The 16,644-nt window shown below is 43.8% G+C and overlaps 1 protein-coding gene across 1 annotated transcript in view; it reads right to left on the bottom strand.

Moving 5' to 3' along the window:
- The window catches only part of LOC139547594 (protein sidekick-1-like), a 458,168-nt gene that overhangs the window by 229,056 nt on the left and 212,468 nt on the right, over positions 1-16,644 (bottom strand). Inside the window, exons 3-4 of the mRNA XM_071356530.1 lie at positions 8,875-8,981; positions 7,434-7,581 (exon numbers count right to left, since the gene is read on the bottom strand). Coding sequence (XP_071212631.1) covers positions 7,434-7,581; positions 8,875-8,981 — 255 coding nt within the window. The remainder of the gene's footprint in view (positions 1-7,433; positions 7,582-8,874; positions 8,982-16,644) is intronic.

The following is a 16,644-nucleotide window of genomic DNA, read 5'->3' as shown; positions in this document are numbered from 1 at the left end:
CTAGGCCTCTGACACTATGTCCTGCTAGCTAGGACTGCTAGACCTCTGACACTATGTCCTGCTAGCTAGGACTGCTAGGGCTCTGACACTATGTCCTGCTAGCTAGGACTGCTAGGACTCTGACACTATGTCCTGCTAGCTAGGACTGCTAGGGCTCTGAAACTATGTCCTGCTAGTTGGACTGCTAGGGCTCTGACACTATGTCCTGCTAGCTAGGACTGCTAGGACTCTGACACTATGTCCTGCTAGCTAGGACTGCTAGGGCTCTGACACACTGCTAGGGCTCTGACACTATGTCCTGCTAGCTAGGACTGCTAGGACTCTGACACTATGTCCTGCTAGCTAGGACTGCTAGGGCTCTGACACTATGTCCTGCTAGTTGGACTGCTAGGACTCTGACACTATGTCCTGCTAGCTAGGACTGCTAGGGCTCTGACACTATGTCCTGCTAGCTAGGACTGCTAGGACTCTGACACTATGTCCTGCTAGCTAGGACTGCTAGGGCTCTGACACTATGTCCTGCTAGCTAGGACTGCTAGGACTCTGACACTATGTCCTGCTAGCTAGGACTGCTAGGGCTCTGACACTATGTCCTGCTAGCTAGGACTGCTAGGACTCTGACACTATGTCCTGCTAGCTAGGACTGCTAGGGCTCTGACACTATGTCCTGCTAGCTAGGACTGCTAGGGCTCTGACACTATGTCCTGCTAGCTAGGACTGCTAGGGCTCTGACACTACGTCCTGCTAGCTAGGACTGCTAGGGCTCTGACACTATGTCCTGCTAGCTAGGACTGCTAGGCCTCTGACACTATGTCCTGCTAGCTAGGACTGCTAGGGCTCTGACACTATGTCCTGCTAGCTAGGACTGCTAGGCCTCTGACACTATGTCCTGCTAGCTAGGACTGCTAGGGCTCTGACACTATGTCCTGCTAGGTCTCTGACACTATGTCCTGCTAGCTAGGACTGCTAGGGCTCTGACACTATGTCCTGCTAGCTAGGACTGCTAGGGCTCTGACACTATGTCCTGCTAGCTAGGACTGCTAGGCCTCTGACACTATGTCCTGCTAGCTAGGACTGCTAGGGCTCTGACACTATGTCCTGCTAGGTCTCTGACACTATGTCCTGCTAGCTAGGACTGCTAGGCCTCTGACACTATGTCCTGCTAGCTAGGACTGCTAGGGCTCTGACACTATGTCCTGCTAGGTCTCTGACACTATGTCCTGCTAGCTAGGACTGCTAGGGCTCTGACACTATGTCCTGCTAGGTCTCTGACACTATGTCCTGCTAGCTAGGACTGCTAGGGCTCTGACACTATGTCCTGCTAGCTAGGACTGCTAGGCCTCTGACACTATGTCCTGCTAGCTAGGACTGCTAGGGCTCTGACACTATGTCCTGCTAGCTAGGACTGCTAGGCCTCTGACACTATGTCCAGCTAGCTAGGACTGCTAGGGCTCTGACACTATGTCCTGCTAGCTAGGACTGCTAGGGCTCTGATACTATGTCCTGCTAGCGCTCTGACACTAGGTGGACCAGACGTAACTATTCAATGTCCCTCAGGCTATGGCAGGCAAATACATATTTGTCTTCAAGAGGAGCTGTTGCTCCTTTGCCCATAATTATTTTTTGTTTTTCATCTGGGTTAAAAACCTAACATTTGGAAGACATTTTGTAAGCCGACTACGTGAAAAATCTGCTGATCTGCCACTGAGCAAGGCACTAATTGCTCCAGGGTTATCGTCAACAATGTCTGATCCCTGGCCGTGCCTCTCTGAGGGTGTCTCAGGGAGAGAGGGTGGATGTGTAAAAAAAACTCATTTCTATTTCACACCACACATTTAGACATGTGTGAAACATGCGTGTGAGTAATGAATCGCTCCTCCTGTTAAAACAGTGTTGGACAAATGAAGAGGAATGAATTCCCATGACTCTGTACCAACACACACACGAGAGAGAGAGAGAGAGAGAGACAGAGAGAGACAGAGAGACAGAGAGAGAGAGAGAGAGAGAGAGAGAGAGAGAGAGAGAGAGAGAGAGAGAGAGAGAGAGAGAGAGAGAGAGAGAGAGAGAGAGAGAGAGAGAGAGAGAGAGAGAGAGAGAGGAGGAGGGGAAAGAGGGAGAGAGAGAGAGAGAGAGGGAGAGTGGAGGGGCAATAGAGAGAGGGGGAGAGTGGAGGGGAAATAGAGAGAGGGGGAGAGTGGAGGGGAAAGAGAGAGAGGGGGAGAGTGGAGGGGAAAGAGAGAGAGGGGGAGAGAGGGAGAGTGGAGGGGAAAGAGAGAGAGGGGGAGAGAGGGAGAGTGGAGGGGAAAGAGAGAGAGGGGGAGAGTGGAGGGGAAAAGAGAGAGAGGGGGAGAGTGGAGGGGAAAGAGAGAGAGGAGGAGAGTGGAGGGGAAAGAGAGAGAGGGGGAGAGAGGGAGAGTGGAGGGGAAAGAAAGAGAGGGGGAGAGTGGAGGGGAAAGAGAGAGAGGGGGAGAGTGGAGGAGAAAGAGAGAGAGGGGGAGAGTGGAGGGGAAAGAGAGAGAGGGGGAGAGAGGGAGAGTGGAGGGGAAAGAGAGAGAGAGGGGGAGAAAGAGAGAGAAAGACACAGAGAGGTCGTGTTAAGACAAGTGAGGTGTGAAGAAGAAAGGTGGAAATTGTTCTTTTCTGGGAGAATCACAGACGGTGTCAACACACACACACACACACACACACACACACACACACACACACACACACACACACACACACACACACACACACACACACACACACACACACACAGTCAAACACACACACACAGTCACACACACACTTTCAGCCTTTCAGTATATCAGTACCCGTTAACACTAGTACCGCCTGGCCTATCAGCATATCAGTACCCGTTAACACTAGTACCGCCTGGCCTTTCAGTATATCAGTACCCGTTAACACTAGTACCGCCTGGCCTTTCAGTATATCAGTACCCGTTAACACTAGTACCGCCTGGCCTTTCAGCATATCAGTACCCGTTAACACTAGTACCGCCTGGCCTTTCAGTATATCAGTACCCGTTAACACTAGTACTGCCTGGCCTATCAGTATATCAGTACCCGTTAACACTAGTACCGCCTGGCCTTTCAGTATATCAGTACCCGTTAACACTAGTACCGCCTGGCCTTTCAGCATATCAGTACCCGTTAACACTAGTACCGCCTGGCCTTTCAGTATATCAGTACCCGTTAACACTAGTACCGCCTGGCCTATCAGTATATCAGTACCCGTTAACACTAGTACCGCCTGGCCTTTCAGCATATCAGTACCCGTTAACACTAGTACCGCCTGGCCTTTCAGTATATCAGTACCCGTTAACACTGGTACCGCCTGGCCTTTCAGCATATCAGTACCCGTTAACACTAGTACCGCCTGGCCTTTCAGTATATCAGTACCCGTTAACACTAGTACCGCCTGGCCTATCAGCATATCAGTACCCGTTAACACTAGTACCGCCTGGCCTTTCAGTATATCAGTACCCGTTAACACTAGTACCGCCTGGCCTATCAGCATATCAGTACCCGTTAACACTAGTACCGCCTGGCCTGTCAGTATATCAGTACCCGTTAACACTAGTACCGCCTGGCCTTTCAGCATATCAGTACCCGTTAACACTAGTACCGCCTGGCCTGTCAGTATATCAGTACCCGTTAACACTAGTACCGCCTGGCCTTTCAGTATATCAGTACCCGTTAACACTAGTACCGCCTGGCCTTTCAGTATATCAGTACCCGTTAACACTAGTACCGCCTGGCCTTTTAGTATATCAGTACCCGTTAACACTAGTACCGCCTGGCCTATCAGTATATCAGTACCCGTTAACACTAGTACCTCCTGGCCTTTCAGTATATCAGTACCCGTTAACACTAGTACCGCCTGGCCTTTCAGTATATCAGTACCCGTTAACACTAGTACCGCCTGGCCTTTCAGCATATCAGTACCCGTTAACACTAGTACCGCCTGGCCTTTCAGTATATCAGTACCCGTTAACACTAGTACCGCCTGGCCTATCAGTATATCAGTACCCGTTAACACTAGTACCGCCTGGCCTTTCAGCATATCAGTACCCGTTAACACTAGTACCGCCTGGCCTTTCAGTATATCAGTACCCGTTAACACTGGTACCGCCTGGCCTTTCAGCATATCAGTACCCGTTAACACTAGTACCGCCTGGCCTTTCAGTATATCAGTACCCGTTAACACTAGTACCGCCTGGCCTATCAGCATATCAGTACCCGTTAACACTAGTACCGCCTGGCCTTTCAGTATATCAGTACCCGTTAACACTAGTACCGCCTGGCCTATCAGCATATCAGTACCCGTTAACACTAGTACCGCCTGGCCTGTCAGTATATCAGTACCCGTTAACACTAGTACCGCCTGGCCTTTCAGCATATCAGTACCCGTTAACACTAGTACCGCCTGGCCTATCAGCATATCAGTACCCGTTAACACTAGTACCGCCTGGCCTGTCAGTATATCAGTACCCGTTAACACTAGTACCGCCTGGCCTTTCAGTATATCAGTACCCGTTAACACTAGTACCGCCTGGCCTTTCAGTATATCAGTACCCGTTAACACTAGTACCGCCTGGCCTTTTAGTATATCAGTACCCGTTAACACTAGTACCGCCTGGCCTATCAGTATATCAGTACCCGTTAACACTAGTACCGCCTGGCCTTTCAGTATATCAGTACCCGTTAACACTAGTACCGCCTGGCCTTTCAGTATATCAGTACCCGTTAACACTAGTACCGCCTGGCCTTTCAGTATATCAGTACCCGTTAACACTAGTACCGCCTGGCCTTTCAGTATATCAGTACCCGTTAACACTAGTACCGCCTGGCCTTTCAGTATATCAGTACCCGTTAACACTAGTACCGCCTGGCCTTTCAGTATATCAGTACCCGTTAACACTAGTACCGCCTGGCCTTTCAGTATATCAGTACCCGTTAACACTAGTACCGCCTGGCCTTTCAGTATATCAGTACCCGTTAACACTAGTACCGCCTGGCCTTTCAGTATATCAGTACCCGTTAACACTAGTACCGCCTGGCCTTTCAGTATATCAGTACACGCTATATAAAACATTGCCGGTCATCCTTTTTAGCATACACATCAGATGTATATCAACCTGCAAGGTGCTCAAACATGCTTGATAAATAAATGCTTAAAAAATAAATGATGAATATATTACAAATAAATGATAAATAAATGCATGATGAATAAATGAAAAATAAATAAATGATAAATAAATGATAAATAGATGCTTGATGAATAAATTCTTGATAAATGATAAATGCTTGATAAATAAATTATAAATAAATTCTTGATGAATAAATGCTTAATAAATGTTTGATAAATAACTGCTTGATAAAAATATGATAAATAAATGATAAATAAATGCTTGACAAACAAATGATAAATAAATGATAAATAAATGATAAATAAACGCTTGACAAATAGTGCATCAACTATTGTAAAGGATTAATTGCATGAATAAATATTTATGTAAATATATATATAAATATGTTATATATATGAATAAATATTTATGTAAATATATCAATTTTAAAAATGAACGACAATAGTGATTTAGAGTGAAGGAAACGTTTTATATAATTCTACAAAGTCCAAGAAAAAACGTAAGCCTATTTTAATTTCCCTTAGCACTAAAACATTACAGTGTAATCCATCTGATCAACTGTATTTGTACAGTTGATTGGTATCAGAGTTATTTTAATGAATAAAGTCCAGTTACAGTTATTAACTATCTAATAGATCATATGCAGCTCAGGGCTCCAGCTATGCATTTGGTTTGCTAACTTGCAAGCTAAGTGTCTAGCTTAAAATATCCAGCTTCCTGATTACAGCAGAGACAATCAACCCCCTCCTAGTGTGAGTTTTGAGATAGTTGTATAAGTGTATGAACTGGGTTGTCTGGCCTTGCAATGAAGTTATGTTGGCGCTTGTTAGAATGTGGATACGACCCTGCTACTAACAACACGTTACTGAATCACATTCAGACCAAAGAAACGTCTGTTACATCCACTGTTACAACCGCTGTTACAACCGCTGTTACAACCGCTGCGACAACCGCTGCTACAACCACTGTTACAACCGCTGTTACAACCACTGTTACAACCGCTGTTACAACCGCTGCTACAACCGCTGCTACAACCGCTGTTACAACCGCTGTTACAACCGCTGTTACATCCACTGTTACAACCGCTGTTACAACCACTGTTACAACCGCTGTTACAACCGCTGCTACAACCGCTGTTACATCCACTGTTACAACCGCTGTTACAACCACTGTTACAACCGCTGTTACATCCACTGTTACAACCGCTGTTACATCCACTGTTACAACCGCTGTTACATCCACTGTTACAACCGCTGTTACAACCGCTGTTACAACCGCTGTTACAACCACTGTTACAACCGCTGTTACATCCACTGTTACAACCGCTGTTACATCCACTGTTACAACCACTGTTACAACCACTGTTACAACCGCTGCTACAACCACTGTTACAACCGCTGCTACAACCGCTGCTACAACCGCTGTTACAACCGCTGTTACAACCGCTGTTACAACCGCTGCTACAACCACTGTTACAACCGCTGCTACAACCACTGTTACAACCGCTGCTACAACCACTGTTACAACCGCTGCTACAACCGCTGCTACAACCGCTGTTACAACCGCTGCTACAACCGCTGCTACAACCACTGTTACAACCGCTGTTACAACCGCTGTTACAACCGCTGCTACAACCGCTGCTACAACCGCTGTTACAACCACTGCTACAACCGCTGTTACAACCGCTGTTACAACCGCTGTTACAACCGCTGTTACAACCGCTGCTACAACCGCTGCTACAACCGCTGTTACAACCGCTGCTACAACCACTGTTACAACCGCTGTTACAACCGCTGCTACAACCGCTGTTACAACCGCTGCTACAACCGCTGTTACAACCGCTGCTACAACCGCTGTTACAACCGCTGTTACAACCGCTGTTACAACCGCTGCTACAACCGCTGCTACAACCGCTGTTACAACCGCTGTTACAACCGCTGTTACAACCGCTGTTACATCCACTGTTACAACCGCTGCTACAACCGCTGTTACAACCGCTGCTACAACCGCTGTTACAACCGCTGTTACAACCGCTGCTACAACCGCTGTTACAACCGCTGTTACAACCGCTGCTACAACCGCTGTTACAACCGCTGCTACAACCGCTGTTACAACCGCTGTTACAACCGCTGTTACAACCGCTGCAGATGTTGTGGTGTTTGACCCCAACCACAAAGTGTTGACCTCTGATTCCTCACTGACTGACTAACACGGAGAATAGAACATGTTGTGTTTTGAGCATTACTAGAACATGGTGGTTTAAGTTAGTAGTGGTACTCACACTCTGTTGCTGGGGATTATCTTGTGACCGTCTCTGTACCAGGTGACCTGCGGTCTCGGGAAGCAGCTGACGGCTGGAGTGTTCAGGACCGCAGCTCGACCAACACTGACCGCACCACGTTGCTCCTCACCAGAAAAGTTGCCCATGACTAGAGAGAGAGAACAACGGAGATTAGGGAGAGAAAGAGAGTGAAAGAGGGGGGAGATAAAGGGAGGGAGGAAGATAAAGAGAGGGAGATGGAGAGCGATAAAGGGAGGGAGGGAGATAAAGAGAGGGAGATGGAGAGCGAGAGAGATAAAGAGAGGGAGATGGAGAGCGAGAGAGATAAAGGGAGGGAGGGAGATAAAGAGAGGGAGATGGAGAGCGAGAGAGATAAAGAGAGGGAGATGGAGAGCGAGAGAGAGAGGGAGGGAGATAAAGAGTGGGAGATGGAGAGCGAGAGAGATAAAGAGAGGGAGATGGAGAGCGGGAGAGATAAAGAGAGGGATGGAGAGCGAGAGAGAGGGAGGGAGATAAAGAGAGGGAGATGGAGAGCGAGGGAGGGAGATAAAAAGAGGGAAATGGAGAGCGAGAGAGATATGGAGAGAGAGTGGGATGGGGATAAAGAGAGGGAGATGGAGAGCGAGAGAACGAGAGAGCGAGGGAGATAAAGATAGATAAAGAGAGGGAGGGAGATAAAGAGAAGGAAATGGAGAGCGAGAGAGGGAGGGAGGGAGATAAAGAGAGGGAGAGAGGCAGGAAGATAAAGAGAGGTAGATAGATAACGAGAGAGGGAGGGAGATAAAGAGAGGGAGAGAGGGAGGGAGATAAAGATAGGGAGATGTATAACAAGAGAGGGGGGAGATAAAGAGAGGGAGATAGAGAGGGAGGGATATAAAGAGAGATAAAGAGAGGGAGGGAGATAAAGAGAGATAAAGATAGGGATGGAGATAAAGAGAGATAAAGATATGGATGGAGATAAAGAGAGATAAATATATGGATGGAGATAAAGAGAGATAAAGATATGGATGGGGATAAAGAGAGATAAAGATATGGATGGAGATAAAGAGAGATAAAGATATGGATGGAGATAAAGAGAGATAAAGAGAGGAAGGGAGATAAAGAGAAATAAAGATATGGATGGAGATAAAGAGAGATAAAGATAGGGATGTAGATAAAGAGAGATAAAGATATGGATGGAGATAAAGATAGATAAAGAGAGGAAGGGAGATAAAGAGAGATAAAGATAGGGATGGAGATAAAGAGAGATAAAGATAGGGATGGATATAAAGAGAAATAAAGAGAGGGATGGAGATAAAGAGAAATAAAGATAGGGAGGGAGATAAAGCGAAGGAGATGGAGAGCGAGAGAGGGAGATAAAGAGAAGGAGAGAGGCAGAGAGATAAAGAGAGAGAGAGGGAGAGAGATAACGAGAGAGAGAGGGAGGTGTGTGTTTACTTACAGGCGACCTGCACCTCAGCTCTCCTCTGTAACATGGCTCCCATCCTGTTCCTGACCACACACTGATACAACCCAGCATCCGACCTCTGGACCTCTGGGACACCATACCTAGAGAGAGAGAGGACTGGTCATTACCTCTGGGATACCATACCTAGAGAGAGAGAGGACTGGTCATTACCTCTGGGATACCATACCTAGAGAGAGAGAGGACTGGTCATTACCTCTGGGATAACATACCTAGAGAGAGAGAGGACTGGTCATTACCTCTGGGATACCCTACCTAGAGAGAGAGAGGACTGGTCATTACCTCTGGGATACCCTACCTAGAGAGAGAGAGGACTGGTCATTACCTCTGGGATACCCTACCTAGAGAGAGAGAGGACTGGTCATTACCTCTGGGATACCCTACCTAGAGAGAGAGAGGACTGGTCATTACCTCTGGGATACCCTACCTAGAGAGAGAGAGGACTGGTCATTACCTCTGGGATACCCTACCTAGAGAGAGAGAGGACTGGTCATTACCTCTGGGATAACGTACCTAGAGAGAGAGAGGACTGGTCATTACCTCTGGGATAACGTACCTAGAGAGAGAGAGGACTGGTCATTACCTCTGGGATACCATACCTAGAGAGAGAGAGGACTGGTCATTACTTCTGGGATACCCTACCTAGAGAGAGAGAGGACTGGTCATTACCTCTGGGATAACATACCTAGAGAGAGAGAGAGGACTGGTCATTACCTCTGGGATACCCTACCTAGAGAGAGAGAGGACTGGTCATTACCTCTGGGATACCATACCTAGAGAGAGAGAGGACTGGTCATTACCTCTGGGATACCATACCTAGAGAGAGAGAGGACTGGTCATTACCTCTGGGATACCATACCTAGAGAGAGAGAGGACTGGTCATTACCTCTGGGATACCATACCTAGAGAGAGAGAGGACTGGTCATTACCTCTGGGATACCATACCTAGAGAGAGAGAGGACTGGTCATTACCTCTGGGACACCCTACCTAGAGAGAGAGAGGACTGGTCATTACCTCTGGGATACCCTACCTAGAGAGAGAGAGGACTGGTCATTACCTCTGGGTTACCCTACCTAGAAAGAGAGAGGACTGGTCATTACCTCTGGGATAACGTACCTAGAGAGAGAGAGGACTGGTCATTACCTCTGGGATACCCTACCCAGAGAGAGAGAGAGCTGGTCATTACCTCTGGGATACCCTACCTAGAGAGAGAGAGGACTGGTCATTAGTAGATTTGATTTGATTTGATTTGATTTAAATATAATGACCCCATACCCCCTGATACTGACCAGTAGTAAATATAATGACCCCATACCCTCTGATACTGACCAGTAGTAAATATAATGACCCCATACCCTGATACTGACCAGTAGTAAATATAATGACTCCATACCCTCTGATACTGACCAGTAGTAAATATAATGACTCCATACCCTCTGATACTGACCAGTAGTAAATATAATGACCCCATACCCTCTGATACTGACCAGTAGTAAATATAATGACCCCATACCCTCTGATACTGACCAGTAGTAAATATAATGACTCCATACCCCCTGATACTGACCAGTAGTAAATATAATGACCCCATACCCTCTGATACTGACCATTAGTGAATATAATGACCCCATACCCCCTGATACTGACCAGTAGTAAATATAATGACCCCATACCCTCTGATACTGACCAGTAGTAAATATAATGACCCCATACCCTCTGATACTGACCAGTAGTAAATATAATGACCCCATACCCTGATACTGACCAGTAGTAAATATAATGACCCCATACCCTCTGATACTGACCAATAGTAAATATAATGACTCCATACCCTCTGATACTGACCAGTAGTAAATATAATGACCCCATACCCTCTGATACTGACCAGTAGTAAATATAATGACCCCATACCCTCTGATACTGACCAATAGTAAATATAATGACCCCATACCCTGATACTGACCAGTAGTAAATATAATGACTCCATACCCTCTGATACTGACCAGTAGTAAATATAATGACTCCATACCCTGATACTGACCAGTAGTAAATATAATGACCCCATACCCTGATACTGACCAGTAGTAAATATAATGACCCCATACCCCCTGATACTGACCAGTAGTAAATATAATGACCCCATACCCTCTGATACTGACCAGTAGTAAATATAATGACTCCATACCCTCTGATACTGACCAGTAGTAAATATAATGACCCCATACCCTCTGATACTGACCAGTAGTAAATATAATGACCCCATACACTCTGATACTGACCAATAGTAAATATAATGACCCCATACCCTCTGATACTGACCAGTAGTAAATATAATGACTCCATACCCTCTGATACTGACCAATAGTAAATATAATGACCCCATACCCTGATACTGACCAGTAGTAAATATAATGACCCCATACCCCCTGATACTGACCAATAGTAAATATAATGACTCCATACCCTGATACTGACCAGTAGTAAATATAATGACTCCATACCCTCTGATACTGACCAATAGTAAATATAATGACCCCATACACTCTGATACTGACCAGTAGTAAATATAATGACTCCATACCCTGATACTGACCAGTAGTAAATATAATGACTCCATACCCTCTGATACTGACCAATAGTAAATATAATGACTCCATACCCTCTGATACTGACCAGTAGTAAATATAATGACCCCATACACTCTGATACTGACCAGTAGTAAATATAATGACTCCATACCCTGATACTGACCAGTAGTAAATATAATGACTCCATACCCTGATACTGACCAGTAGTAAATATAATGACCCCATACCCTCTGATACTGACCAGTAGTAAATATAATGACTCCATACCCCCTGATACTGACCAGTAGTAAATATAATGACTCCATACACTCTGATACTGACCAGTAGTAAATATAATGACCCCATACACTCTGATACTGACCAATAGTAAATATAATGACTCCATACCCTCTGATACTGACCAGTAGTAAATATAATGACCCCATACACTCTGATACTGACCAGTAGTAAATATAATGACCCCATACCCCCTGATACTGACCAATAGTAAATATAATGACTCCATACCCCCTGATACTGACCAGTAGTAAATATAATGACTCCATACACTCTGATACTGACCAATAGTAAATATAATGACTCCATACCCTCTGATACTGACCAGTAGTAAATATAATGACCCCATACACTCTGATACTGACCAGTAGTAAATATAATGACCCCATACCCCCTGATACTGACCAATAGTAAATATAATGACTCCATACCCTCTGATACTGACCAATAGTAAATATAATGACTCCATACCCCCTGATACTGACCAGTAGTAAATATAATGACCCCATACCCTGATACTGACCAGTAGTAAATATAATGACTCCATACCCTCTGATACTGACCAGTAGTAAATATAATGACTCCATACCCTCTGATACTGACCAATAGTAAATATAATGACTCCATACCCCCTGATACTGACCAGTAGTAAATATAATGACCCCATACCCTGATACTGACCAGTAGTAAATATAATGACCCCATACCCTCTGATACTGACCAGTAGTAAATATAATGACCCCATACCCTCTGATACTGACCAGTAGTAAATATAATGACTCCATACCCCCTGATACTGACCAGTAGTAAATATAATGACCCCATACCCTCTGATACTGACCAGTAGTAAATATAATGACCCCATACCCTCTGATACTGACCAGTAGTAAATATAATGACCCCATACCCTCTGATACTGACCAGTAGTAAATATAATGACCCCATACCCTCTGATACTGACCAGTAGTAAATATAATGACCCCATACCCTCTGATACTGACCAGTAGTAAATATAATGACCCCATACCCTCTGATACTGACCAGTAGTAAATATAATGACCCCATACCCTCTGATACTGACCAGTAGTAAATATAATGACCCCATACCCTGATACTGACCAGTAGTAAATATAATGACCCCATACCCTCTGATACTGACCAGTAGTAAATATAATGACCCCATACCCCCTGATACTGACCAGTAGTAAATATAATGACCCCATACCCTGATACTGACCAGTAGTAAATATAATGACTCCATACCCTGATACTGACCAGTAGTAAATATAATGACTCCATACCCTCTGATACTGACCAATAGTACATATAATGACTCCATACCCTCTGATACTGACCAGTAGTACATATAATGACTCCATACACCCTGATACTGACCAGTAGTAAATATAATGACCCCATACCCTGATACTGACCAGTAGTAAATATAATGACTCCATACACCCTGATACTGACCAGTAGTAAATATAATGACCCCATACCCCCTGATACTGACCAGTAGTAAATATAATGACCCCATACACTCTGATACTGACCAGTAGTAAATATAATGACTCCATACCCTCTGATACTGACCAGTAGTACATATAATGACTCCATACACCCTGATACTGACCAGTAGTAAATATAATGACTCCATACCCTCTGATACTGACCAGTAGTAAATATAATGACTCCATACCCTCTGATACTGACCAGTAGTACATATAATGACTCCATACACCCTGATACTGACCAGTAGTAAATATAATGACCCCATACCCTGATACTGACCAGTAGTAAATATAATGACTCCATACACCCTGATACTGACCAGTAGTAAATATAATGACCCCATACCCCCTGATACTGACCAGTAGTAAATATAATGACCCCATACACTCTGATACTGACCAGTAGTAAATATAATGACCCCATACCCTCTGATACTGACCAGTAGTAAATATAATGACCCCATACACTCTGATACTGACCAATAGTAAATATAATGACCCCATACCCCCTGATACTGACCAGTAGTAAATATAATGACCCCATACACTCTGATACTGACCAGTAGTAAATATAATGACCCCATACCCTCTGATACTGACCAGTAGTAAATATAATGACTCCATACACTCTGATACTGACCAATAGTAAATATAATGACCCCATACCCTCTGATACTGACCAGTAGTAAATATAATGACTCCATACACCCTGATACTGACCAGTAGTAAATATAATGACCCCATACACTCTGATACTGACCAGTAGTAAATATAATGACTCCATACACTCTGATACTGACCAGTAGTAAATATAATGACCCCATACCCTCTGATACTGACCAGTAGTAAATATAATGACTCCATACCCTCTGATACTGACCAGTAGTAAATATAATGACCCCATACCCTCTGATACTGACCAGTAGTAAATATAATGACCCCATACCCTGATACTGACCAGTAGTAAATATAATGACTCCATACACTCTGATACTGACCAGTAGTAAATATAATGACTCCATACACTCTGATACTGACCAGTAGTAAATATAATGACCCCATACCCCCTGATACTGACCAGTAGTAAATATAATGACTCCATACCCTGATACTGACCAGTAGTAAATATAATGACTCCATACCCTCTGATACTGACCAGTAGTACATATAATGACCCCATACCCTCTGATACTGACCAGTAGTAAATATAATGACTCCATACCCTGATACTGACCAGTAGTGAATATAATGACCCCATACCCTCTGATACTGACTAGTAGTAAATATAATGACCCCATACCCTGATACTGACCAGTAGTAAATATAATGACTCCATACACTCTGATACTGACCAGTAGTAAATATAATGACCCCATACACTCTGATACTGACCAGTAGTAAATATAATGACTCCATACACTCTGATACTGACCAGTAGTAAATATAATGACTCCATACACCCTGATACTGACCAGTAGTAAATATAATGACCCCATACCCTCTGATACTGACCAGTAGTAAATATAATGACCCCATACCCTCTGATACTGACCAGTAGTAAATATAATGACCCCATACACTCTGATACTGACCAGTAGTAAATATAATGACTCCATACACCCTGATACTGACCAGTAGTAAATATAATGACCCCATACCCTCTGATACTGACCAGTAGTAAATATAATGACCCCATACACTCTGATACTGACCAGTAGTAAATATAATGACCCCATACACTCTGATACTGACCAGTAGTAAATATAATGACCCCATACCCTCTGATACTGACCAGTAGTAAATATAATGACCCCATACCCTCTGATACTGACCAGTAGTAAATATAATGACCCCATACCCTCTGATACTGACCAGTAGTAAATATAATGACTCCATACCCTGATACTGACCAGTAGTAAATATAATGACCCCATACCCTGATACTGACCAGTAGTAAATATAATGACCCCATACACTGATACTGACCAGTAGTAAATATAATGACTCCATACCCTGATACTGACCAGTAGTAAATATAATGACTCCATACACTCTGATACTGACCAGTAGTAAATATAATGACCCCATACCCTCTGATACTGACCAGTAGTAAATATAATGACTCCATACACTCTGATACTGACCAGTAGTAAATATAATGACTCCATACACTCTGATACTGACCAGTAGTAAATATAATGACTCCATACCCTCTGATACTGACCAGTAGTAAATATAATGACCCCATACCCTGATACTGACCAGTAGTAAATATAATGACTCCATACCCTCTGATACTGACCAGTAGTAAATATAATGACCCCATACCCTCTGATACTGACCAGTAGTAAATATAATGACCCCATACACTCTGATACTGACCAGTAGTAAATATAATGACCCCATACACTCTGATACTGACCAGTAGTAAATATAATGACTCCATACACTCTGATACTGACCAGTAGTAAATATAATGACTCCATACCCTCTGATACTGACCAGTAGTAAATATAATGACCCCATACCCTCTGATACTGACCAGTAGTAAATATAATGACCCCATACACTCTGATACTGACCAGTAGTAAATATAATGACCCCATACACTCTGATACTGACCAGTAGTAAATATAATGACTCCATACACTCTGATACTGACCAGTAGTAAATATAATGACCCCATACACCCTGATACTGACCAGTAGTAAATATAATGACCCCATACCCCCTGATACTGACCAGTAGTAAATATAATGACTCCATACCCTCTGATACTGACCAATAGTAAATATAATGACCCCATACCCTCTGATACTGACCAGTAGTAAATATAATGACTCCATACCCTCTGATACTGACCAGTAGTAAATATAATGACCCCATACACTCTGATACTGACCAGTAGTAAATATAATGACTCCATACCCTCTGATACTGACCAATAGTAAATATAATGACCCCATACCCTGATTGCACTACATTGCAAGAGAGAGAGAGGTCACGATCAGATGAGCTCCTGCATTTTTCAGCATTTTCTTTAAAAAATATACATTTAGAGTTAGATAAACTTGGATTTTTTGTCAGGAACACATACAGGATGCTACCCTCTACAACATAACCCTCACTTCAAATCAAAACTCGAAACCTACAACCTGATTTTGGACGGAATTACAGAATCACCTGAAAAGTTCACAAATACCAAGGATTAATTATTCTATACAGCAAATTCTCTGGAAAACAACAGAAACCTGAGAACACCACCCAACCTGGAACTGAGTGAGTAATGTTTAGTCTGAAACTATATTCTATTTCCAAAAGCCAAGAAGAATAATACATGACATTACTTTATAAGGACTGAATAGTAACA

This window comes from Salvelinus alpinus, chromosome 2 (genome assembly GCF_045679555.1).
Source record: "Salvelinus alpinus chromosome 2, SLU_Salpinus.1, whole genome shotgun sequence".
Taxonomy (NCBI): Eukaryota; Metazoa; Chordata; class Actinopteri; order Salmoniformes; family Salmonidae; genus Salvelinus; species Salvelinus alpinus.
This window is presented reverse-complemented; position numbering and strand designations above follow the sequence as displayed.